Below are 25,690 nucleotides of genomic sequence, written 5' to 3' on the forward strand. Positions count from 1 at the left end.
GGGAGGGCTTGAGCTTGTTGCGGCTGTTAACCTGTTGGGTTTTAGCTTGTGGTTGAGGGGGCAAATTCCGAAGTGAGATTAAATGTTATCGTCTCTCAAACTACTCTCTAGTCTTCCCCTCCTGCTTTCCTTCTTGTTTCCTTGTGCTCGTTGGTGCCTCTCATCAGACGGATTACTCCCGGGTTCCGATTGACTTGATCTCAGTATACTTGGGCCTCCCTGACCAGCCATTGGTATATCCAGAGTCCGGCTGCCACAGGCTCTCCCGTCGCCGTCGGATCCTCCGAGTCATCGGCGGATGTGTCCACACGTTCTCTTCGTCCATGTGCATCTATTGGCGGCGCTCTCGAAGACTCATGAACACGCACCGGCCAGCGTCGTGTACTTGCTTGCACAACTGGCAGCGCCGGTTGCAGAAGTAGGCCGAGTGGGAAAGACCGCCACAGGCCGCGCAAGGAACCGTACTGGCGTTGTCGATTGTCGTGACCGCCTCGTGCGAGAGCGTATTGAAGACCCCAGAGCACCTGTAGATTCAAACATGGCCTACTCTGTTAGACACACCACTTGACAATGTATGCAAAATGAACTTGCAGACGTACACGTCGCGAGCTTCCGGGGTCAGGTTGGCCGAGGCGTAGTGCTTCATTGACACACCGGCGAAAATGACCGACACGACGCCCCGACATGCCGAGTACCTGCGAGACCACGAACGGCTCCCCGACGCGGGAGGCGATCAGAGTGGCCGGAAACCCAGTCGGGACAACCGGTACCAGAGCCGAGGCGGTCACGACAATCGACAACGCCAGTACGGTCCTTGCGCGGCCTGTGGAGGTCTTTCCCACTCGGCCCACTTCTGCAACCGGCGCTGCCAGTTGTGCAAGCAAGTACACGACGCTGGCCGGTGCGTGTTCATGAGTCTTCGAGAGCGCCGCCAATAAATGCACATGGACGAAGAGAACGTGTGGACACATCCGCCGATGACTCGGAGGATCCGACGGCGACGGGAGAGCCTGCGGCAGCCGGACTCTGGATATACCAATGGCTGGTCAGGGAGACCCAAGTATACTGAGATCAAGTCAATCGGAACCCGGGAGTAATCCGTCTGATGAGAGGCACCAACGAGCACAAGGAAACAAGAAGGAAAGCAGGAGGGGAAGACTAGAGAGTAGTTTGAGAGACGATAACATTTAATCTCACTTCGGAATTTGCCCCCTCAACCACAAGCTAAAACCCAACAGGTTAACAGCCGCAACAAGCTCAAGCCCTCCCCGACGACCGACATGACGACGTCCAGCAAGAAGGCCGAAGTCATCCTGGGAAGCGACAATTACTTCCACTGGGAGTTCGCGATGCGTATGACGCTCGCGAGGAAGGGGCTGCTGGCGCACGTCCAAGTGGTGAAGGACCCGACGGAGATGACGGAGGCCTGGATGCTCAACGACATGAAGGCGCTCGGTCTGATCGCTCAAGGCGTGGCTGTGGAACACCACACGAAGATTCGGTCAGCGACGTCGGCCATCCAAGCCTGGAATACTCTACGCGAGTTCTACAACCGGACGACGATGCATAATCGGGTCACGATGACTTGTCGGCTCCATGAGTTCAAGATGGAGGGCGGTGCGACGATGGCGAAGCACCTGGACAAGTTCGACGAGCTCATCGTGGGTCTCCAGACGCTTGGAGATCCGTTCGATGACTCCCGACAACTCGTCATCCTGCTGAGCAGCTTGCCGGCGGAGTACGAGTTGATCGCATCCATCGTCGAGAACTCGAAGGACGTGACCCTCATCGAGGTGAAGGAGAAGCTGCTCAAGGAATACGAGCGGCAGGAGAAGAAGGAGACCTCGGAGCGCGCGTTGAAGGCTACCTCGTTCGGAGGTAGGGGCCAGAACTGGAATGTCGGCAAGGGCGACAAGGCATTCGGCCGCAAGCGCAACGGCGGACGAAAGGTCGGTGGCTTCAAGGGCAAGTGCTTCAACTGTGACCAAGTGGGCCACATGAAGCGGGACTGCCCGGAAAAAGTAAATGGAGACACCGCCGAAGCCTCGGTGTTCGCTGTGGCGGAGAATCCATCAGCGGGTTGGCTGATCGATAGTGGGGCGACGGCTCACATGACGCCTCACCGCGATGACTTGTTCGAGTACAACGAGTCGTCGGCGGACATGTATATGACAATCGCGGACGGGAAGAAGATCCGCGTGGCTGGGAAAGGGTCGGTGCGCCTAACGGGCATCGACGGCAAGCGCATCAAGATGGTGGAGGTGCTCCACATCCCCGGACTCGACCGGCGACTACTCTCGGTTGGGAGGTTGGCTGAACGCGGCATGAGTGTCGAGTTCCAGCGGAAGTCGTGCGTCATCTGGGACAAGACGAAGGCGATCGCTTCGGGGAAGAAGGTCGGCAAGGCGTACTTGCTGGACTGCCAGCAGGACATGGTGTATTACACCGAGTACTCGGGAGTCGACGGGAAGTGGGAGCTATGGCACGCTCGTATGGGACACTTGAACGGAGACGCTATGGCAAAGACCCGCGAGGCGACGGACGGGCTCCCGACGACTCAATAGTAGACGAAGACCCTGTGCGGAGGATTCATGAAGGGCAAGCAGACGGTCGCACATTTCCCGTCGCGGTCGACGTCGGCGACGACTCGACCGCTGGAACTAGTTCGTACGGACGTGATGGGTCCTATGAAGACGAAGTCCAAGGGCGGAGCGAGGTATGTGCTCACATTTGTCGACGACTACTCGCGACACGTCGTGGTGTACTTCTTGGCCAAGAAGAGCGAGGTCGTGACCAAGTTCAAGTCGTTCATGAAGCTGTACGAGAACCAATGGGGACAGCGCATTAAATGCCTGCGCTCGGACAACGGCACTGAGTTCGTGAACACGCCGATGACTGAGATCTGCCGGGTGAATGGGATTATGCATCAGAAGACGGTCCCGTATAGCCCCCAGCAGAACAGCGTGGCGGAGCGGATGAACCACACGATCATGGAGAAGGCTCGAAGCATGCTACACTACAAGGGCGTGGCTTCGATATGGTGGGCAGAGGCGGTCAGCACTGCTGTCTACCTGATCAACCGGTCGACGAACAGCATGCACCCGACCAAGACTCCGTACGAGTTGACGTTCAAGTCAAAGCCTCGGCTGGATCATCTTCGAGTCTTCGGGTCGATGGGTAACGCTCATGTCGACAAGTCGCGACGCACCAAGTTGGAGCCGAAAAGCTTCAAATGTATGTTTCTTGGGTACGCCGACGACTCAAAAGGTTACCGAGTGTACGACTTGGAGTCGAACAAGGTGAAGGTGTCCAGGTCGGTGAAGCTGGACGAGCGCGAGGTGAACGGCATCTACGACATGGCGCCCAGCGAGAACTCGCCGATCATTGAGTTGACGGAAGATGCCGAGGATGCGGCACTGCCCGAGGAGATACAACGACCTGCCGCCGACGAGCCGATGGAATCAGTGGAAGAGACCGTCAAGGACACGGAGATGCATGAGGTGGAGACGTCGGAGCCATCCATGCAGGAGCTGACAACGTACCGACGACTCGCGAGACCGGTATCGAATGATGACATGGTCTTCTACCCCGAGCCGGAACGGACCCGGCGCGCCCGAGAACCGGTACTACTACTTGGAGATGGTTCCGCAGACGGTGAGGAGTCGAAAGAAGATGGTTCCGATGACTCGGACAACGATGATCACTTCTGGCCACCGTCTCCAAAGCGACCCAGGGTGGACGAAGACAGCCTATTGGCTGGGGCGGTGCTGGCCTACGCCGCAGACGTCGGCGATGCGAATGACGCACCCACCACGTATCAGCAGGCCATGCAGAGCGACGAGTCGTCGGAATGGGTGAAGGCAATGAATGCGGAGCTCAAGGCACACGCGGACAACGGATCATGGACGCTGGTCCGTCGGACACCGAGTGCTCGACCGATCGGTTGTCGCTGGGTGTTCGCAAAGAAACGCGACGAGCACGGCCGAGTCATCCGGTATAAGGCCCGCCTGGTGGCGAAAGGGTTTAAGCAGAAGTATGGCGTGGACTTCTTCGAGACGTACTCGCCCGTGGCCAACATGAACTCGATCCGAGTGGTGTTGTCGGTTGTGGTGGCCGAGGCGTACATCACCGAGCAGCTGGATGCGGACACCGCCTTTCTCAACAGCGGGCTGGTGGAGCGCGTCTACATGGAGGTACCCTACGGAATCATCAACGCGAAGAACATGATGTGTCGGCTGCAGAAGGCAATCTATGGTCTGAAGCAGGCGGCAAATGCCTGGCATAAGACCATCCACCGAGTCTTCGTGGGCATCGGATTTCGGAGCTGCGGCGGTGACCAGTGCGTATACGTCAAGGGCGAGAAGGGCAGGTTCGTGTACGTCTGCCTATACGTGGACGATATGATCATCGCAGCCAAGACGAGCAACGAGATCCAGGAAGTCAAGGTGGCGCTCAAGAATGCGTTTAAGATGAAGGAGTTGGGCGAGGCCAAGTTCATTCTCGGTATGGAGATCGACCATGACTCATCGGCGAAGACTCTCATGATCAAGCAGACTCGATACATTGATGATGTGGTGAAGCGGTTCAACCAGCAGGACGCCAAGGTGGTGGTGAACCCGTGCGATTCGGGCATGACGTTGTCGAAGACTCAGTCGCCGATGACTCAGAAGGAACGTGAGGAAATGCAGGCGAAGCCCTACTGAGCACTCATTGGCTGTTTGCTGTACATTACAACGTGCACCAGACCTGATGTGGCGTACATCGTGACCCAGTTGTCGCGCTTCCTCGAGAACCCCGGGCAGCAGCACTAGAAGGCTGCCATCCGCGTGCTCAGGTACCTGAAGAGCACCCGAGACATCGGTATCGCCTACAATGGGAACGCAAGAAGGTCGAGGTGACGGCGTACACCGACGCCGACTGGGGCAGCAATCTCGACGACCGACGCTCGGTGTCGGGCATCATGGTGATGATTAGCGGGGCGCCGATGGTCTTCAAGTCGAAGTGCCAGCGCACGGTGGCGCTCAGCTCGGCGGAGGCCGAGTACATGGCGCTGAGCCTGTGCACGCAGGAGGTGCTGTGGACCCGCGCCATGCTCAAGGACATGAGTCACGAGCAAGTGGGAGCTACCCAAGTATGGGAGGACAACCAGGGCGCGATCGCTCTCGCAAGCAACGCTGGCTATAACGCGAGGACCAAGCACGTGGACATCAAGCATCACTTCATCCGCGAGAATGTGTCCCGAGGACTCATCGTCGTCAACTACGTGCCGACGGAGGACCATGCTTACCAAGGCGTTGAGGCTGAAGAGGCTCAAGTACCTGATCAGCGCAAGCGGAATCGTCGGGACGGTCGTGCAGCATTAGCGGCGAGTGGGAGTGTTCATGAGTCTTCGGGAGCGCCGCCAATAGATGCACATGGACGAAGAGAACGTGTGGACACATCCGCCGATGACTCGGAGGATCCGACGGCGACGGGAGAGCCTGCGGCAGCCGGACTCTGGATATACCAATGGCTGGTCAGGGAGACCCAAGTATACTGAGATCAAGTCAATCGGAACCCGGGAGTAATCCGTCTGATGAGAGGCACCAACGAGCACAAGGAAACAAGAAGGAAAGCAGGAGGGGAAGACTAGAGAGTAGTTTGAGAGACGATAACATTTAATCTCACTTCGGAATTTGCCCCCTCAACCACAAGCTAAAAACCAACAGTGCGAGGTCTTCTAAGAACTCACCAAGCTTGTTCGCAACAAAGTGGACAAGAAGGACCTCACTCCTGAGCTCGAGAACCTCCTCTTCACGGAACATTTCAACTAGGCAGCCCGCCAACTGAAACTGGGTTGGTCCCAGTCGGGCTGCCACAGTCAGCCGAGCCTGCAGTCGAAGCGGAGTGTATCTACGCTGTTGTGGGCAAGTGCGAATGGCCGGATGAAGGACGAGGTACATGGGTGAACGCGACAGAATTCGAAAAGGAGAGAGGCGAAGGCCTCGGTGGAGGTGATTTGAGTGAGAAGAGTGATGACGAAGTGATTGAAGACACTGCCGAAGACTGGATGACAAGTGCAGTGCAGGAAACATCGCGCCGACGACTCGACGTGGAGGTACGCCTCCTGCCCGGAAAACACATGGGATGGTGGTCGGCGCAGAAATTTGACCGACGAGTACGTATGAGGACGCTGGTTAACGGAGCGGTCAACGACTCGCGGACGCGGATCTTGCTGGACAGTGGAGCGAACGTCAGTGTTATTTCCGAGAAGTATGCCAACCAGCTGAGGATCAAGGATATTCCGGGTCATGGTCGGTGTATGGAGGTCCAGGGTATCACTAAGGGCAAGGCGACGACGACTCGGAGGGCGTCCGTTAAGATCACGCTCGGATGGGAACGCGTTTATGTTTTCGAGATGTGGATTATCGACCACAATGCCGGTGTTAACGTGGTGCTAGGCACCGACTTCATGATCCCGGCTGGCATCCGGCTGGATCTCTTCAACGCGGCGGCCGAGCTACCGGACGAAGTGATCCCGCTGATCAAGACGCAGAACATGGTCGACGAGGCCGAAGGGGTCCACGTTAACGGAGGCCCGGTCGATGTGCTGCAGATTCCCGGCCGAGAATGGAAGGAGTTCCGGTTGCAACGGAAGCGGCCGTCCCCGACGACTCACGTACCGTGGATCCGACGGACCGACAAGCTCATCCCTACGGTGAAGCGGTTCCACAAGGGACGCCCGCAGCGGATCCGGCTGACGAACATTGACACTCGGCTCACGATCTGCTCGGCTCACACGACCTTCGTGGTGTGGGTACCCGTGGAGTCGTTGCCGAAGTCTGAAGGATATGTGCGACTCGACTCCGACAAGTATCGAGAACGGCAAGTTCTTGCCTACGAAGTGGCCCGCGATAAGACGCTGCTCAAGCGGGAAGCCGAGCTTTACGCTCAATGGTTAGCCGCCCAGCCGTCGGCAGTGGACCGACCCGAGTACCCTATTCCAACCGGACTGCTCCAACGTCCTCCCGAATACTCTCGGGGCGAGCAAATCTCGGAGCTGTTCGACAGCGACGGGGGTGAGGATTCTGACGGCTTGTCAGTGGGCAATGATCCGGAATCAAGCTCCTTGGGACCGGGCAGAAGCAGTCAAGTCGCTCCCGACGACACGCCAGCCGATCCACAAGTGGCCGAAATTGCTCCCGATCAACCCTCGATAACTCAGTTTCCGACTGTGGCGACAAACGGAGACACTCCGGATTTGAAACCGCATTGTGACCTGACCAATGAAGCACCGACAACTCATCTGGTCCCCCGTTACGACGCGCACACTCCCCTCGCTATGGCGTAGCATACCTTTATGTCGGTGATGAGCGTACTGGACATGGACGAGGATGATGCGACAAATGACAGCGCGTGGCTACCGACTGGAAGTTTCCCGACGACTCCTACTGCGTCAAGCCTCTCAAAGACACGGCTCCCGAAGAGTCATACGGGGTGCGTGGTATCTTTCGCGGGCTTGACACAGCCTGGGCAGTATGGTGCAGATGGAAGCTGCGCATGGATTGTGTGGCGCCTACCGGAGTGGAAATTGATGATTGCCGCGAACGCTTACCTCGCCGACACGACCAGCCTCCTTGCCCAGAGCGCCGGTATGACATACGGCGTGCTGGCGGCTTTCCAACTCGGTGCCGACGACTTGGTCGTTGTTAGCAATTCAAGGCTGGCGTTGTTGCACTCGCTAGGGGCAGCTGATGCCGGGGCGATGACTTAACCAAGTTACCACGAGGAGGTCAAGGCCCGACTGCGATCTGTGAGATACATTCACGTCGCACAGGAATACAATGCTACCGCGGACTCGCTAGCTTCTGAAGCGTTGGAATCTCAGACGTCGAAGGTGGTTTTGAGTGGCGATAGGAAGGCCGCGCTCTGTGAGCTCAACCAACTCCAAGCGGTGATCTACAAAATCGATCCGGACGGGATATCCCCGCAGAACGTGCTTCCCGGTGATTCTTTTCGGTCCCAAGATTTCTCCAGCAGTAGTTCAAGGAGCATTGAGCCTACCATGGCCGCGCCGATGACTCGGTCACAAGCCAAGCTCAAGACGAAGCCACCGATCCGGACCGACAAGACAATGGAACCACTGCCGACGACTGGGTGAATGCGAGTTTTGTGCAAACAGTGCAGGTTATCCAGAGAACGGACAGACCAACAGCACACCGAGATCTCGCGTCAAGTGGGTCAGCCGCATCCGGCCGTACATGGAACGGGGCAAACCGACTGATGAAAACAAGGTCTCTACGTGCAAGGCTCTGCTGTCTACAAGCGCCAAGGTTGCTACACGTGGACTGTGCCGAAAGAGTGTCGAGGCTGTGTACAACGCCTAGCACCTGCTCGCGACAACTCAACCTCACGGTGAACTGCGCCTGGGGCAATGCAGCCCAGGAGTGCAGACGAAAATGGCTACTGCAGCTTTGCATGCTACATGGATATTGAACGCGAATGATACGGATGGAGAATCCCGATTGGAACGAACTACAACGGGCCCCGACAACTCAAGGGCAGTGCTGGCGAAGACTTGTTGTGCTTGGAGCTCGGACGGAGGTGCGCTGACAACTGCCGATGACTCAAAGCGCCTGAAGCAGGATCTACGCTGGGTCAGACGCGCTACGGCAAGATGGTGGCTGAGAAGTTTTTGTGAGGACCGGATCGGCCGCAGGAACTTGCTGAAGCCTATGCGCAAGGAGCTACCGCAGTCTACGGCCTCACCAAGCTCGTCCAGGTCATCACGCATCATGATGCTGATCATCGTATGGTTCCCGAGAACCGGGTGGTTGTACAGAATCAAGCCGAGCGGTCATGGAGTGTCGTGCCGTTGTCTACGAAGCAGAGTCTGACGAAAGCGATGATGCCACCGCTGCTCAACTCAACAAAGGTCGTGGAACGGCGGTGAAGGCGGACAATATGTCGGCACTATACCGAACGACGTCGAAGACACTATGCGGCGGTCGCCAACCCGGCCCCGACGGCTCGGTGCGAACCCGAGTTATGGAACCAGGTAAGCCTACAGCAGCTAGCCACCGGCGCGACATTACGACAACGCAGACGCCTACCAAGCACGCAACCGGGGCAAACAACACCAGGCGTCGTTAACAGCGAAAGGAAGCAGAAGCAAAACGCACCACGACGCTCGCCATCAGGTGGTTCACATAGTGGTGGGGGCAGCTGTGGTGTATTGATTTGGCGGTGAACGAGAATCGAGCTGACGACCAAGCTTCAGTGGCGACCCGAGTCGTCGGGACATGTTCAGCAATGTTCGGCGGATGCTGATTGGCCATTCTGGACCGGTGCCGAAGACTCGTCGACACCCAAGTTCGAGACCCAGGACTTCAAGTACGATCCGAACTTACAGCGAACTTTGACCCGAGATCCGCACTTAAGACGACCGTTCGAGCCCCGGCGACTCCAATAGAGTCATCGTGGGGCGTCGAGGAGGCTCTGAAGGGTCGGTGGTTACTTGGGAAGATCCAAAACGGACGCGTTTATACTAGATATTTGTATTGAACCATAGGAAAGAGAAGATAGAACAGATAAGCCCTTTGGGCAACAAGAACAGAACAGCTTTTCCTCCCAACCACTCAAGGAAGACGTCCGGGCTATCAGTGAGTTCCCGTAGCAATTGGATAAACCTGTTGGTAGGATTATGACTGTCGGTGGACGCGCCTGCTAGTATCGTAGCGTGCGTTTACCCGTGGTCAGGCCAAGAGAAGCGAAGAGGTGGCCGTGTATACGAAGGGCGAGTCATCGCCGTGTAGTGGAGGAGCGAGAGCGCACTCCATTTATCCTTCCCGCCGGAGTATAGCTCCGGCACCCTCGTATCAAGCCGTGACTGGCTGGGGCCCTTCCTTCCTGAGGGCCTGCGAGGTTTATATTGTGTGTGAGAGCGTGTCAGCCTTTGCTCGTGGCTGGTGACGCTGGGGTTCCGTCAGTTGACTAAGCGGAAACACGGTGCACAGAGGAAACATCAACCCGGTGCAAGGGAAAGTTCCTGTGCCTTCAGGTTCTAACCCTAACAAGCCCATTGAGTGGTGGGTGTTGTTGGTGGGGAAAGTGTGCTATTATATAATTTAGTGCGTGTTCCTACACGACATACGGGCGTTGGGACCGGGGCAGGCACCTTCAGCAGCGGCCACGAGACCAGCAAGAGCGACGAGGGGGGTCCAGATTTGCATGCTTTGATCGGTCAAGTTGGCTGGCGTGAGTGGGAAGAGATAAAACTCAAAGTGAGGGAGGGGGTGCTCACTGACGTCGAATACTCTGTGCCAATTGATCCATCCTGTGGTGTGGTTGCGCGGATTTTGCCACGATGGTGCTTGTCTCCACGTGAAGCCGTAAACGCGCAGCGAACGGGACGATCCTGTGTGTGGCGCTTTGACTCAAACCGTCTCAAAGCCTTTGAGACGGTTCGGCCTGATGGTAAGACAGCGCCATTACCACATGTCTGCACTGAATATTACGTTGCCTGTAACTTATACGTAGGTGTCGCTGTGTTTCTGTCTTTGGATCGAGGACGAGCATTGGCCCATTGCACGCTGTGCCGATCAAATTTGAACATAGAAGATTGTGATTCACGGTAATGCTGGCCTATTTTCTCATTCAATGGTGTTGGCGAAATGTCGAATCGAGTTCGAGAGCATAGCCTCTTCAGGCAATTTGATTCTTGCGGCACTATGATGCACAGCAACTCGTAAGTTAGTTGCCACCTATTGATACTACGTGCAGTACACGCAGCGACCATCAAACAAAAAGTGCTCGGACGTCGCGTTGTCGAAATAATGACGGACAATAAAGTACGACCACCCGAACACGATATTGCCATTGTCTTTAGGAAGGCGCCGGAATGTCATCTTACTCATATCTAATGGGGCATAATTTTACCATGGTAACAAACTTCAAACACAGAGTTGGTACATGTACTGTACCGTATCCGAGATTTACCATCGCGTGCACTTCGATTGAGACGGTTCATGTTGTTCGCACGACAAGTTTGCAAGGAAGACAAGTTGTGCCGTAATCGCGGCGTGCAGAACTTTCTCCTTCAAGTAAAAAAGGCTACGGTATCGTCGATACGGGAGTGCATTGTGCACTTTCAGCAAGGCTGTGGTTGTAAGACAACTATACAGCGATTAGAGCACTACACGTAGCGTAGCAAACGCTGTCCAGGATCGGGTAGGACGTCGACGGACAGCTCTGTTGCTTTCTCGATTCGCTTTTAATTTTGCGGGCGGGGAGGGGGGGGGGGCTCAATTAGCGCTATAATACTCTCCAATCGAAACTTACACACGCACAGATATACGCGATATGTCGCGTGTTGGCAGAATAACAGGGAAGGAGGGCACCACATTTTGCCAGAGGGACGGGCTCATTCTCAAGGACACTATCTGGCCTTAGCGATTGCAGATCTTTCGAAGCATGAAATTGACTTTTTACTCCATTGTTTTACCTAAGTATGAGATACTTCGTATTCATATACGTATTCCAGTATACGTGAAGTTTTTTAGCTGCCGATGCTGTCTTGATCTCGCAGTTTTTCTTCAGCAAATCCACGCACAAAACCTGCCGCTCATCTTCCAGCAAGCACCTCTCCGACAACGCAAACACCAGTCTACTAGACGCTCCCTGCAGCTCCTGGAACTCTTCATCTAGTCGCGATCCACTCCCTCTCGCCGAGCCCAGTCAGCTCTAGAGGTTTGACTGCAGAGCTACCACGAGCTCCTCGTTTCGCTCCAGCTTGCTGTACAATGCCGACAGTTTTTCGTGCGAGGCAGCCATCCATTCAGTAACAGGACGAGTCGATCCAGTTCTTCTTGTCTTCCACTCCACTCGCGACCGATGATGGCAGTCAGAAGAGCATCACGCCGGCATTTCTCCTTGTTGATCGATGTTTCCAGCTCTTCAATCTCGTTGAGATGCTCCCTGGCCTCTGTCTCGCCGCAGTTGCTCTGGTGTTGAACGTAGACGTAAAAGTCCTTTATCGCCGCCTCATTCAGAACTATATGGTCCGTCATCCGCACGAATTCGTTGACTTGCGACTTCATGTCCGGCCCTGGAAGTGCTTGCTTAACCATCGGAAGAACCTCCATTGCACGGAGTATGGATTGGATTGAGGAGTCTCGGGTGCATACGATGACGTACTGGGCGACACGGGGGAACAGCAATTGCTCGTCTTGTCCAACGAATCCAGAGCCTCTTGATCCGCTTGAGGGGCATGGCGTTCCGACACCCGCACCTCGTCTTCAACTACAGTTGGCGGCGGTGTGGGCTTGACTGTCGGTCGTTTTCTTCTTCGCGAAAGCCAATCCGTGGGTGTTTTCCCTTGTCGCCTCCGCCGTATTTACTGTCATTGTGCGCGCTCTTTCAAGATTTTCGGCTTCTACATAGCTTCAAACCGATGCACGTCTCTTTCTGCTTGTGGGCATCGAGCCTCTGCTACTCCATCGCTGGTTTGACGCCGGATACACCCCGTCACCTTTCCTGGTCTTCATCACTCGGGCGTAGGCGAAGCTTTGGCGATAGCATCGTTCTTCCACCGGATTGTCCTGTAAAACCGCGAGGTTTATGGTCGGTATTGGATAATGCACCCCGAAAACGCCCCAAATCCCAAAGTTTTTCCCAAATGATTTAAGACCATGGGAACGTTTTGGTACATATTTAGGACAGAATAACCTTCAGTATGAAAGAGCAGCACAGGGCGGACACTCGCGCGTTGGCTCTCGTCTGCGGTCTTAGCGACGGGTCTGCGGGGGGCCCGCCCCTCTCTCGCTTCGCTCGGGGGGCGCCGCTGCGCGGCCTGCCCCACCCCCTTGTCCCTTACGCTAAGTTCCTCGTCTCGGCCAGGCGCGATGTCTAGAAAAAAAAAATATCGGGTTGCAGCGCTCGCGTTCGCTCGCTCGCACAGACACGCCCCCGCCTAATCGGCGGGTGTTGGCGATTAGTGAATGCATCGAGTGAGGCTCGCGCTCGCGCTCGCGTCCACTCGCCCATAGACTATAGACCATAATCAGTCAACTCCGTTTTGGGACATATTTGGGATAGTTTTACGAGAAAGCAGTCATATACTTGGCCCCAAATATGTACCTAAATGCTACAGGGACAATTCATTATTTGGGACATTTGGGGCGATTTGGGCACATATTTGGGATGCATTATCAGCTTCCTTATGGTCTTCGTACTGAGCCACCGCTCGAAGTTCACCTCGTACCGAGCTCTCGACTCGTTGGGTCGCAGAATCACTGGGATCGGTCGTAGCTGTCCGCGATTCATTGGTCCGTTGATCCCATAGGCTTCTGTCGCTTGGATAAACTCGGTCGGCGAGATCACATGCGTGTCGAGGAGTTCCTCACGGGTGCGTGACCGTCTGCAGTGGGCTCTGTGGAACTCACTGCCACTTTTGATCTCGTTCACTGCCGATTCACTCGTCAATGCAACGCGTTCGCGTCGCAGTTCCCAGGCTCGCGACTCTGCAAAGTCGATTCGAAATCGACGCTCAGCCTCCGGCTTGCTCCGCAGCATCCCGAGCGCTGTGTTTCTCCGCCTTAGCCAGTCCTCGAACGTTTGTTCATACATCGTTGGTGTCTCTCCGGCCTTCAGTAGCACGGGAACGGGCTTGAAACTCGGCGAGTTGTCCTCTTCACGAGCTGTTCGGTCTTCCTCTGCGATAAACTCGTCCAAAGTTATGATGCGAGTCGCCAAGAGTGTATTGCACCACTCGCGCGAGTTGGATCGACATGCCATGGCGAAATTTGGATTGTGAATGCCAGTACGGAATTCGAAATGGAAACTTCTATGCTGGTAAATCGCGGGGCCCCCTTGATGACCCCAGGCTACAGGTAGCTGCCGCGTCACTGCAGGTAGTTTCGCCCCCTTACGTCAATCCACAAGCCAGACTACCTCATCATTACCAACTTTGGTAACTGGATTGGTGCTTCCGTAGATGCCGCGACTGCTGGTAACACAAGCCACCCCCTGCGTTACCATCGTCATTCACACGTATCCCACACTTGTCCAGCTTATCGGCAACCAGCAACCGAAGTTTCTCGTTTGACCGCAGTAACATCAAACACAGATTTCGGCGTTCATCATCCAGTAGCGGCCGATGTGACATGGCTGCCGCTGCCATGTCTGATATCTCTTGCAGCTCCTGAAATTGAGGGTCTCTATCCGTAGCCGTCGGCTTCAACCACCTGAGTCGGTTCTTTAGCTTGATCGTCAGCGTAAAGATCTTGTTGCGTTCCTGCTCCAGCTTTTCATAAATGGCTACCAGTTTTCGGTGTGGTTCCTCTACTTCTTCATTGTCAGCAGACTCGAGCATAAGCTGCTCCAACTCGTTGCCTTTATCTTTCCATTCCTGAGCGATAATATAAGCCAAAATGGTATCCCGGCGCTGTTTCTCTTGGTTGGCAGCCTTCTTCAGCTCGGCGATGTGTCGCATGCTCTCAGCAACCTTGACGCTGTCGACGTTAGCCGTATTTTCCACGTGAACCTCGGAGTCTTGTATCGCTCCTTCGTTTCGCTCGATCTTCCCACATAGTTCAACGTATTCACTGACCCGCTTTTGGCCGGCAGGATCGACATTTATCTCATCTGAGCGTGTTAGGACAAGTGCCGCCGAATGGTAAATATCCGCGTTGGATGTGTCGAGTCCACGTTCCAGCTTCGCACCAGGAAATTGCCAATCGCCTGGCCCGCCGTCGTCAGTAGAACGAGGCGTGAAGGGCGGTTCTGATTCGGTAGTCGACGAAGTGCAACTAGCTGCGTCATTATCATTGTCACCAGTAGCTGCTTCCCCTTGGGGTCCGAGCTGTAACGTCAGCGTCGTATCAACGTCTAGCCGTGGCCGCTTCTGACTTGCAGAAAGTTGCTTCGCCCGGTGTTTGGACTCGTACGCTCTCGCGTACGCGAAGCACTGTCGGAAGCGCCGCTCCTCCTCCGGGTCCTGCTGTAGTGCAGCCAGCGTCAGTTTCTGCTTGGACAGCCACCGCTTGAAGTTCTCTTCATACCGAGCAGGAGTCTCCCCGGGTCGCAGCACAATCGCAATGGCTCGCAATGGCTGCTCAAAGTTTATTCGCCCGTTAGGACCATAGTGCGACATCGTCTTTAGAAACACGTCCGGGGGCACCACACACGCATCCAGCAGTTCATTTCGACCGCGAAGTCCCCGGTAGTCCTCCGAATTTCGTAAATTTGGCCCCAAATCGTGCTCCCAAGCACCGGAACTACCCTTTTCGTCCGAATTCTTGACGGAAAGTTGGTCGCACAACTGCGGGCGAGTCTTCATTGGGATGTTTCGGCGTCGGAGCTCCATGAACTTGGCGTTGGTATAGTCGAGTCGAAAGAGTCGTTCGACGTCAGGGCAACTCTGGAGGGAGTTTAGCGAAACGTTTCGGACAAACAGCCAGCGCTCGAAGTCTCGTTCGTAGTCAGTCATTGACTCGTCCGCTGCCAGCAGCACTGGAATCGGTTGTAACAGCGAATCTCCGGCTTCGTTGAGCGCCGCCTGCTCTTCTTGGTGTAGAAACTCATCGAATGTAACGAGTCGAGTAGCGAGCAGGTCCATGCGAAGCCCGCGAGGGCGAGAAGGAGGAGAGTGCGAACGCCCTTGAGGCTGCATGAATACTTTGGTAGATGCGGAGATACAAGCGTTTAACTGATATGCTCTTGCATTTGTGACACATTTATACAGTTTCAACGTTTGAAGCGAATCTTACGTAATTTACAATCATATTGTGAAAATTACGCACTAAACGTTTATTTACTAACGTAACTTACGATCATATCATATGATTCAAACTATGAAATTACCATATCATATTGCAAAAAATTACGAGCCAAATGCTTATTTACAAAAAAAGTTGTCGTTCTGCATGACGGTAGGTTCTCGGTTACGACAGGGGAAAAACGCGCAGGTTTACAAGAAACTAGTGTCGACCCACCACTGGGTCTTGTAGTTCGCGCCTAGAATCTCCGTGATAGGCACGGCCTGCGTCAATTTTCCACTGAATGGAACTCGCTGGTTCGTAGCTGCTCCAGCGCCGCGGTTGTTGAACTCCTTGAAGTGAACGTTGGCGACGTTGTTGTCCCCGTTCCACTTCTGCCAGCCTTCAGGGTTAATGACGTTGCTGAGGTCGCTGTTCTGCCACACTGCGCGCGAGTAGGGCTTCCAGGGGCGACCCAGGTAAGCCGTTCCAACGCCTCCAGTGCCAGTCACGCGCGCGTTGTTGAAGACGTACTCGGACGGGTTGGCAGCGGAGTCACGGCCATTAGCGGTGATGCAGCCCTTGCCGATGGACACGATATCGCACGACTCAAACCACGCCTTGGCGTACAGACCGAAGACGAAGTCGACAGCGCCGCTGATGTACGACTTGGCGTAGACACTGGGGCCCTGGTTGGCGTAAAGTGTATCCTGACCCCCCCCCCAAAAAAAAAAAAAATGTTAGACAAAAGTGAACTTGATTTCAAAAAGAAAAAAATAGAAAACAATACCTGATAACCGGTGAACTTGCACGCGTAGAAGCCGTAGTTTGCTCCATCGGCCTTTACAGCAATAGCCTGGCCGACGTTGCCGGCCGTGTTGGCCACGTTGAGGTTGTAAACCTTCACGTTGTTGGACTTTAGGAGAAGTGTCGTGGTCAGGTCGTTACGGTTCTTGATGACGGAGGCGGGAATGTCCTTCTGAGCCTTCGCTTGGGTGATCGTCACCTGGTTGGCGGCATACGACTTGGTATCGCATGTGTAGCCTTGCAGCACCAACGGGCCGTTCAATAGCGGGACTGTCACTTGCTCCTTGTACACACCCGGGTACACGAAGACGGTCTGCTGCGCGGCCGCGGGGGAAAGCTTAGCGACGCCTTGCGCAATGGTTCGGAAGCTTCCAGGGTGGCCACCCGTAGCGTCTACGATGATGGCACCTGCCGGGGGCGTGACACGAGCGTTGGGTCCGCTGCAAGCCCCGTCGACGGCGGCAGCGAGCCAGGATAGAGCGATGAGAGGAGCCAAGAGATGCATACTCCTTCGAGTTGGTTTGAGCAGGGAGACGAAAATTTTAAAGTGAGGAGCTGCTAGGAAGGGCCATCGCACTGCGATGCGATTAGCAGTGCTGGGCACATGAAAGTCAGCACGTTGATGTTTACAATGGAACGCCTGGTGTCCCAGCAAACGATATCTTATACGATACAGTTTCCCGAGTACAGTGGGAAGGTTTAAGTGTTGCGTCCTAGCCAAACCCCACACAAGTTGGGAGGGGGTGACACAACTAGGCGGGTGAAGCTGTACAAATAGGACGGCGTGCACACTCTATATGGATAATACTGTAGCTACAGCACATACAGTTTTCAATCAGAAATAATTACGCAAAAGTAGAGTAATCATACAGCACCCGGTAGATCTGAACTTAGGATGCTGGGGAATTTTATTTAAAAAAATAAAATAGCAAAAATCATTCTACTTCAATAATTAATTCATGACATCACCAATGTGAAACAATTTCTATCATACTGTGTACAAGGTCTTCCTTTTCAATCCCAACCGTTCGAAAAGTAAAAAAAATGTTTGATGCATGTATGTTTTACTTACTGTTAGGTAGGTGTTGTTGCTCTGTGCCAGATTTTCCTGGCACAGAGCTCTGATGCCACTCACCTTGTACCAAACTTTTTGTCGAGTTTGTCATGAAATACTCGCCGAAAGCTGCAACTTCTGCAGCTTCAAGACCAGCGTCGCGCTCGACTGCAGCATACTGGCACACAACTTGTCGTGCGCGGCATCGAGCAGTGGCTTCTCCAATAAAGCGGCGTTGAGATCACTGGACAACGCCTTCAGCCCCCGAAGCCGCTCATTTTGGTGCAGATTTCCCGCCACCAGCAAGCCTCTCAGCTTTCCCTGCAATCTTGCCACAGTCAGGTCGTTATGCATCATGCGGTTGTACACTGCGGCCAACTCAGCGTGCGATACCACGAGAGAGTTTGGGCAATCGCTTCGAGCCAGCATTTGATCCAATTGCTCCTTGTGGTCTCTCCATTCGTGGACGAGCACTGCAGCCAGCGCAGAGTCGCGTCGCTGTCTCTCGATCTCAACCGACATCTTCATCTCCATTTCTTGCCTGCACCGCGTTGCTTCTGCTTCGTCGTAGGCCGCCATCTCTTTCGCATACGCCTCAAAATCCACCGTCGCCCTTTCACCAAGATACACTCCACTACGCGCGTGTACTCCTCGACGAGGCGCTGCTTAGTCGAGTCCACGGTGACGCGCTTGGCCCTCGCCAGAATCTGCGTCGTGATGAGAATTTCCTGTCGAAGTTGCTGTTGGTTCATCGCAGCGGAGAAAATGTTGATTTCCGGGTTTGCCGGTCGATTGAGAGCTTCAACCGGTGCAAGTTGGCGAACGGTTGCTAGAGTTTCGCTAGCTTTGTTCGTTTCCACTGATGTTTGACCTTCGTCCACGAAAGAAGTAGGGAGATCTGGGCTTTGGTCTGTAGAAGAAGCATTGTCTGAGGTGCTGAGGCCACCCGTGGCTTTGCCGGCAGAAAACTCGACCCCTGCTTCAGATGCCGGGTTGAGCGAAGAAGCCGTGGGTGATAGCAAGGAAACCGCATCTTGTGCTGGTGGTGTTCCACCACCCAAGTCACGAACTCGCTTCTCAGAACTGCGACTAGAGTCTTGGTGCGGGGATGACGCGCACGCTTCCGCGACCAATTGCTGTCACAGCGATCGGAATCTCTTGACTTCCTTCGACGAGACTCCCTTGAAGTGCCCCTCGTCCTGCTTCCGCTCTCCCTGAAATTCCTTTTATCACGGCTCCTGCTCGTGCTTCTGCCTCGGCTGCGCGAGCGGAAGCGTGGACGCAGCTGCTTGTTCGATGTCGGGGAGAAATATCCACACTGCACCCTCGCGACGTGCTCCCTGGCCCTTGTATATGCAAAGGCTTGACGATAACAGCGCTCCTCCTCGGGGTCGTCCTGCAGCTCGGCTAGAGTGACTTCCTTGGATTCAAGCCACCGCTCGAAGTTCTGCTCGAAATATCGCCTCGGTTCGTTCGGTCTCAGCACCACAGCGATTGGCTTGAGCTTCTTCCCGGCTCGGAGCGGCCCATTGGGCCCGAAGCGCTCCACCGACCGCAAGAATGCGTCCGGAGACATCTCCTCCATCTCCAGCAGCTCCTCCCGACTACGAGCTCTGTGACTTCTCGTAGCAGTACTTACACTCTTGCGTCGCAGCTCCCACGCCCTCGAGTCTGCAAAGTCCAGACGGAATCGACGCTCCACCTCCGGCCTCGAGTGCAACGAGTCAAGCTCCGCATCTCTTCTTCGCAGCCAGTCCTTGAACGCGTTTTCGTATTGCTGGGTGGTTTCCCCTTGCTTTAGAAGCACTGGAATCCACGGAAGGGCCGAGTCGCGTGCGCGAGTTGGTCTTCCTGCGCTAGGAACTGGTTCAACGTCATAACTCGGGTCGCTAGCAAGTCCTAACGACGGTCGAGGAATTTCGTGTGGGGTGGCGGCTGGAGACACCTCATTGCGCTGGAAGAAGGCAAATTGAGGAATGGCAGGGGTCAAGGCGGGAATTCTTCTCAACTTCAACATGCAATGACAAATTTCGCTGGAGCATTTTTTCTTTTCGTTGAGCTTGAGAAACACAGCTAGCTAGATGACCTCGCTATGGGATATTTCACAGGCTTGTCCCCACATTCGCGATCAAGTTGCTATGATATTGACGTGTTGATTGCAGAATTTTTTTTTACGTACGTAGTATTCTATTTTTTTAGTGAGGTCATTTCATTGTAACTTCAAGCAAAAAATAAAACTCAAGTTCGCGTAATGCGGCGGCCGGACATTCCCAACAGACTTACAACCAGTTTGCCCCACGTTTGTGGAACTAAATGCCGTCTATTTGTTCTACGCACAAAGGGATCTCGCTGAAGATTCTAACCCGCTAGTTTAGTACGCGGCACTGGTGTCAGCTTTCTTACAAGAAACTGGTGTCGACCCACCAAGTTCGCTCCGAGGATTTCCGTGATAGGCACAGGCTTCGAGAGTCTCCCACTGAAGCCCACACGCTTGTTGACAGCAGCACCAGCGCCGCGGTTGTTGTATTCCTTCAAGAACACATTTGCGACGTTGTTGTCCCCGTTCCACTTTTGCCAGCCTTCGGGGTTGATTGCGTTGCTAAGGTCGCTGTTCTGCCACACTGCGCGCGAGTAGGACTTCCAGGGGCGACCAAGGTAGGCCGTTCCAACGCCACCAGTGTCGGTCACCCGCGCGTTGTTGAAAACGAACCCAGACGGGTTGGTTGCGGAGTCTCGGCCGTTAGCAGCGATGCAGCCCTTGCCGATGGACACGATATCGCATGATTCGAACCACGCCTTGGCGTACTGACCAAACACGAAGTCGACGGCGCCGCTGATGTACGACCTGGCGTAGAGGTTCGGGCCCTTGCTGGCGTAAAGCGTGTCCTGGTATCCCGTGAAGTCGCACGCGTAGAAGCCGTAGTTGGCGCCGTCAGCCTTGTCGGCAATGGCCTGGCCGACGTTGCCGGCCGTGTTGGCCACGTTAAGGTTGTACACCTTGACGTTGTCGGACTTGAGGAGAAGAGTCGTGGTCAGGTCGTTGCGGTTCTTCTTGATCGACGCGGGGATGTTCTTCTGAGCCATAGCGTGGGTGATCGTCACTTGGTTGGCAGCGTACGACTTGGTGTCACATGTGTAGCCTTGAAGAACCAACGGACCATTGAGCTTCGGCACGCTCACTTGCTCATGGTATACACCGGGGAACACGAAGAGGGTTTGCTGCGCCGTTGTACCGGTAAGCTTTGAGACGCCTTGCGACAAGGTCCGGAAGCTGCCAGAGTGAGCACCCGAGGCGTCGACGACGATGGCCCCTGGTGGAGGAGTGACACGGGCGTTGGATCCGCTGCATGCACCGTTGACGGTGACAGCGAGTCCGAATAGAGCGACGAGTGGAGCCAAGAGCTGCATGGTCTGTTGAGGTGGTTTGAGCCGGGAGAAGGAAATCTCAACCTGAGCGAAGGACTGCTAGCAAAATCTATCAAACGTATCCGCACAGCAGTTCGACAACCGAAATATACAGCACTGTAGTCAGTTGAATTCTAGACCAACCATGCGGATATTCGTTTGCACGTGAAGCTGTAAATGATGCAAAAATCATCGCGTTGTACGAGCGTTTGTAGCGACAAAAACATGCTTTGCATGACAGATATACATCATTTACGTTAGGAAATTGTGCAGTTGGGCTTTACTGTGCTGGGTCTCAGGCGCGAGATCGTAACTTATCGTAAGTTTGGTGTGGTTGACTTACCTGGCTGTTCGAATGTGGGTAGATCCGTATTGTAATTTGTTAAAACCAAATCTTCACTCAAACTCAAATTCCCTAAGAGAAAAGTGCAGTGGATCTCAAAAGCCCATGAGAATTCTGCAGAGGCAAGAGCATATAGTCACGACCAACCACCTGCAAGTCTCGGTACTCCGAAGCGAGACGGTTAAAGCTCTTTTTCGCAACACTCGTTTGCAGAGTTGAAATCAATCCGTACCATAATCGTCCGAGCGTCAAATGCAAAACTTTCCTGGATCCTTCCTTCTACGTAGCGTTGCACCAGTTTCGCCGGTCGGACAATCCACAGGCGTGGTAGTGAACGGAAGGACGGGGAGTCTTCATACAGTACAGTACCCGCTGCAATTCTAAGAACCAAGTAGTCACGAGCCAACAGCAAAAGTCTGCACAGGCATTGCATGTACACCACAAAAGTAGCTAAATAAAAACCACAGTAAAATGAGTAGGACTCGGCATATTGGTGTTGAGATTGAATCAGTAGTAGTCGGGAACAACCTTGAACTTTACACGCTTTGCAACATCCTGCAAGCTACCTTGGCAGTACACTCCTGCGTTCGTTCTTCTCGCCAACCAACTTCTTGTACTTCAACCCAAAGTTTCGTGCTGTGCTTACTCGGCTTTACACTCCGTCTTAACCGTACCAGCAGCGCGCTGGATACCTTGAACGTGACCTTGTCCGGTCGATTCATTTGCATTAACCCGTGAGCGCTTCTGCTTCCGAACGGCTTCGTCGTCACTGTACTCCCGCGGCGCGCTCGTCCTGCGCTTCGAATACGGACGCTCTCTTGACGAGCTTCTCTTGGTGCGGTTGCTCCTGCTTTCGCACGTTGTTGTACTCTGGCGGCTTCTACTACGTGAGCGCCGGTGGACTGGAAACTTCGGATTGGCAGCACGAGCGTACGCAAAGCACTGCCGATACCGCCGCTCCTCTTCCAGGTCGTCTTGAAGCATGTCCAGCGTCACTTTCTTCTTGGCCAACCACCTCTTAAAATTCACCTCGTAGAACTCCGGCGACTGACAGGGATCCAACACAATAGGAATGGGTCTCAATCCCTCCCCGACCATCATTCGCCCATTGGGACCCTCCATTTCATCAGCTCGATGGAGCTCTTGTACAGACACCACGCTTGTTCTCAGTAGCTCTCTCCTGCTGCGAACGCCCTGGTAATGGTAACGTTTGCGAGCGCGACTTGAATTCATCGTAGTAGCTGCTGACATTGACCGCGTAGGCGGAGCTAGTCGCTCCACCATCTTCCGCCGCCGCAGCTTCTTGATTCTCGAGTCTGCGAAGTCCAGGCGGAAGAGCCTCTCGACTTCCGGGTCGCCCTCTAAAGTCTCCAAAGTGATGTTCCGCTTGAATAACCAGAGCTCAAAACTCTGCTCGTACAGCTTCACAGTTTCTCGAGGGAGGAGAAGTACAGGGATCGGTCTTGACGCAGAACGATCAACTCCTTCCAGCGTCATTTGCTCGTCTTCAAGTGTGTATTCTTCGAGTGTCATGGTCCTAGTCGCTAGCAAATTCTTACGCCGCTCCTGACAGTACCGTGTGGACGGAGTCATTGGGTCGCTCGTTCGTTGCTGGGGGAGACTTCGGGTGTGCGAACTGGGACGAGGGGCTACGGAAGTTCTTCTCAACTGTGGCAGCTGTCCAATAACTGAATGACTTGAGTGCGGATCGCTTCGTTCGGCTGCAGCAACTTGACGCAGAGCACTCGGCGTTGGTCTTGAACCCTCGACATCAGCACAAACTTGGCTGACAATGCGGTTGATATCCCCTGGAGCTCTTCACATTGAGAAGTCCGCTCTGTGTCATTGAAGTCGACGCCCTTGAGCCAGCTGAGCCGATTTCTCAGCTTCACTTGCAGCGCTTGCATCTCGGTTCTGACCTGCTTGGTCTTTTCGTAAACTGCTGCCAACTTATGGTGCATGTTGCCTTCTTCCTCGGTGAATTCTGGCTGATCGAAGGCTTGGTAGAGCTCATATTGCCTCCCTCGCCACTCATGAGCAACTACAGCGGCTAACGCAGCATCTCGTCGCCCCTCTTCGACGCTTATCTCGTTTCTCACCCGGCTGGATTGCGCTCGCTATCGAAAGCTTGAACTTTTGTCTTCATCTGCAAAACTTTCTCGTTCAAACGGGTATACGCCTGGACTAGTCGCTCCTGAGCCGCATCCGTCACTAGCCGCATCGCTTTCGACATCAACTCGGTTGCAGTCTTGACGATGTTCGCGTTGCGCGCGGGCTGGCCCACCGCCTCATTCTTGATCGCGATGCTGCTAGTATCGCCGCCACTTGATAAGCTAGCAGAATTCTTCTCCTTCACCCGACCACCTTTCTCGCTCGCCTCACTCTTTTCAGCTGCTCGTGTTTCATTTTCTTGTCGGAGGCTCCGCAATTCTTGGTTCATCTCTGTTAGCTGAGCCTGCAGCCGACCTTCCATCTCCGCTATCTGCCGAGCCAAGTCGCAAGAACACGGTGGCTGGGGGGGGGGGGTTCGTTATGCTCAGATTCTTCGACTCGCAGCTCGTCGTTAGCTGTCACCCTCCGACGCTTGCGCCCTGAAGACCCCGCAGAAGCGTAGCTCTGCACTCGAGAGTACACAAAGCATTGACGGAGTCTTCGCTCCTCCTCCGGGTCGCTCTGCAGCATCGAGAGTGTCAGCTCCTGCTGCTCCAGCCATTCAAGGAAGCTCCACTCGTAGTCGTCGGCAGATTCGTCGGGTCGGAGCACCACCGCGATGGGACTCAAGCTCTCGCGCGGATGCACGAGGCCGTTGGGACCGTAGGCTTGTGTTGCGCGAACAAACTCTCCTGCTGACATCATCCGCGTGGCGAGCAGCTCGTCCCGACTGCGGAGACCTTCGTACGTAGGCATGGCCGCTGGATTTATGACCCGTCAATCCTGAGGACCCTCACGATTTTTGTCGGACAATGTGACCGTACGACAACCCGGCCATCAAGCTTTTCACAACTCTGGTAGTTTTCTGTCTTTCACCTTCACGAAGGTAAGACTGCTCTCAAAAATACCCCGCTGCATTTGTTCACAAGGTAAGTTCATTTAAGAGAATATGAGCAGCCCATTTGAATTATCTGAGCATGCTGTGTCTTGAATCTTTCGTAAAACTACTCGATTCTCCTCCCGAACTTACTTCGCGAGTTGCTCAACCTCCAGACTCGCGAGGACGAAGGCTCCCTCGCCCAGTGCGTGGTTCTGCAGGGTGGGTCGGCCGACGTAGTAGTCGTACGTGGCTGTCGAGTTGAGGCTGCACACGATCACGGTGCCGTTCCAGCCGAGCGTGCCGTTGCCGTAGTCGAGCAGGAAGGCCCCGCTCTTCACCGTGTAGTCGTACGCCTTCATGGCGGCGGCCTTCAGTCCGTGGGCGTCCTCGAGGAGACCGAGACGCAGGCCCTTGAGGATGGAGAAGGTGTAGAGCATCGTGGACGAGCTCTCGAGGAAGTTGCCCTTCTGGCCGCCGAGCGTCGGGAGCTGCCACCACACGCCCGTCTTCTTGTCCGCGTATCGGACGATGCTATTGCACAGCACGGAGGTCTGACGCTGGATCTCAGCGGCCAGCGCCTTACAGGACGCATTGGCTCCACCGTTGCAGTTTCCGATCTTCTCCCACGCGTTGACAAGACCAGCGAGGTACCAGCCCAGCGACCGACCCCAGACGTAGGGGCTGGCACCCGTGGCCTCGTTGGCCCACACAGCCTTCTTCTGGGCGTCGTAGCCGTGCACGACCAAGCCCGTGGACTTGTTGTACGTGTTGGAGTAGAGCAGCTTGATCTGCAGCAGCATATCGTCATACGTCCAGCCCGGAGCGGCAGCCATGTAGGGCAGGAAGGAGACCGCGCCGTCGAGGTACGACCAGTACGGGTAGACGTAGTACCAGAAGCCATTGTACTGGTTGCGGTTCTGCAGGCTCAGCGACGTGTTGAGCAGCGTCAAAGTGTCCGTCTCGACCGCGGTGAGGGACCCCTCGGTCGACTTGATGTTCAGCAGGGCCTGGCCGATCGTGAACCGGTCCAGAGGCATCTTCGCAGCGGACGCGGGGTCCTTGAAGGATGGCGAGGTGGACGTCACGATCGAGTCCGCGTACGTCGTGAACTTGGAGACGCGGTCCGAGTCGCCGCCGTCCTTGCCGTGCGTGTTGAGCCACGACTGGATGGCGAGCGTCAGGACGCCCGACTCGAGCGTGCTCGTCACGGCGCCGGAGGAGACCACGCCCTGCTTGCGGCTGATCACGCTCTCGATCATGCGGGTCGAGTACGGCAAGTCACCCGCGGCGGACGTGGCGGCGGCGAAGGCGGCGGC

At 54.9% G+C, this 25,690-nt stretch overlaps 8 protein-coding genes across 8 annotated transcripts; 1 reads left to right on the forward strand and 7 right to left on the reverse strand.

Moving 5' to 3' along the window:
* Positions 1-331: 331 nt before the first annotated feature.
* PHYSODRAFT_320883 (hypothetical protein) lies at positions 332-971 on the reverse strand (the record flags this gene model as incomplete). The annotated part of the gene is made up of 3 exons (XM_009516005.1): positions 332-524; positions 600-640; positions 696-971. 3 exons carry the CDS (start codon positions 969-971, stop codon positions 332-334), a joined length of 510 nt encoding a protein of 169 aa, XP_009514300.1.
* Positions 972-7,528: 6,557 nt separating this feature from the next.
* PHYSODRAFT_419359 (hypothetical protein) lies at positions 7,529-7,726 on the forward strand (the record flags this gene model as incomplete). Its single annotated transcript, XM_009516006.1, has 1 exon — positions 7,529-7,726. A coding segment is annotated over one exon (198 nt), but the record flags the coding sequence as incomplete, so codon positions are not given.
* A 4,015-nt stretch (positions 7,727-11,741) lies between these two features.
* On the reverse strand, positions 11,742-15,649 carry PHYSODRAFT_293130 (hypothetical protein; the record flags this gene model as incomplete). The annotated part of the gene is made up of 4 exons (XM_009516007.1): positions 11,742-12,031; positions 12,175-12,362; positions 13,241-13,847; positions 14,014-15,649. 4 exons carry the CDS (start codon positions 15,647-15,649, stop codon positions 11,742-11,744), a joined length of 2,721 nt encoding a protein of 906 aa, XP_009514302.1.
* Positions 15,650-15,946: 297 nt separating this feature from the next.
* Positions 15,947-17,046, reverse strand: PHYSODRAFT_466617 (hypothetical protein; the record flags this gene model as incomplete). Its single annotated transcript, XM_009516008.1, has 2 exons — positions 15,947-16,444; positions 16,525-17,046. 2 exons carry the CDS (start codon positions 17,044-17,046, stop codon positions 15,947-15,949), a joined length of 1,020 nt encoding a protein of 339 aa, XP_009514303.1.
* Positions 17,047-17,703: 657 nt separating this feature from the next.
* On the reverse strand, positions 17,704-19,612 carry PHYSODRAFT_293131 (hypothetical protein; the record flags this gene model as incomplete). The annotated part of the gene is made up of 3 exons (XM_009516009.1): positions 17,704-18,189; positions 18,216-18,691; positions 18,715-19,612. 3 exons carry the CDS (start codon positions 19,610-19,612, stop codon positions 17,704-17,706), a joined length of 1,860 nt encoding a protein of 619 aa, XP_009514304.1.
* A 341-nt stretch (positions 19,613-19,953) lies between these two features.
* PHYSODRAFT_257622 (hypothetical protein) lies at positions 19,954-21,003 on the reverse strand (the record flags this gene model as incomplete). Its single annotated transcript, XM_009516010.1, has 1 exon — positions 19,954-21,003. The coding sequence occupies one exon, from the start codon at positions 21,001-21,003 to the stop codon at positions 19,954-19,956; it is 1,050 nt and encodes a 349-aa protein (XP_009514305.1).
* A 982-nt stretch (positions 21,004-21,985) lies between these two features.
* PHYSODRAFT_320887 (hypothetical protein) lies at positions 21,986-22,876 on the reverse strand (the record flags this gene model as incomplete). The annotated part of the gene is made up of 1 exon (XM_009516011.1): positions 21,986-22,876. One exon carries the CDS (start codon positions 22,874-22,876, stop codon positions 21,986-21,988), a length of 891 nt encoding a protein of 296 aa, XP_009514306.1.
* A 1,600-nt stretch (positions 22,877-24,476) lies between these two features.
* Positions 24,477-25,633, reverse strand: PHYSODRAFT_538740 (hypothetical protein; the record flags this gene model as incomplete). Its single annotated transcript, XM_009516012.1, has 1 exon — positions 24,477-25,633. One exon carries the CDS (start codon positions 25,631-25,633, stop codon positions 24,521-24,523), a length of 1,113 nt encoding a protein of 370 aa, XP_009514307.1. The 3' UTR covers positions 24,477-24,520.
* Between the last annotated feature and the right edge of the window lie 57 nt (positions 25,634-25,690).

Source organism: Phytophthora sojae (assembly GCF_000149755.1).
Source record: "Phytophthora sojae unplaced genomic scaffold PHYSOscaffold_1, whole genome shotgun sequence".
NCBI classification, from domain to species: Eukaryota; Oomycota; class Peronosporomycetes; order Peronosporales; family Peronosporaceae; genus Phytophthora; species Phytophthora sojae.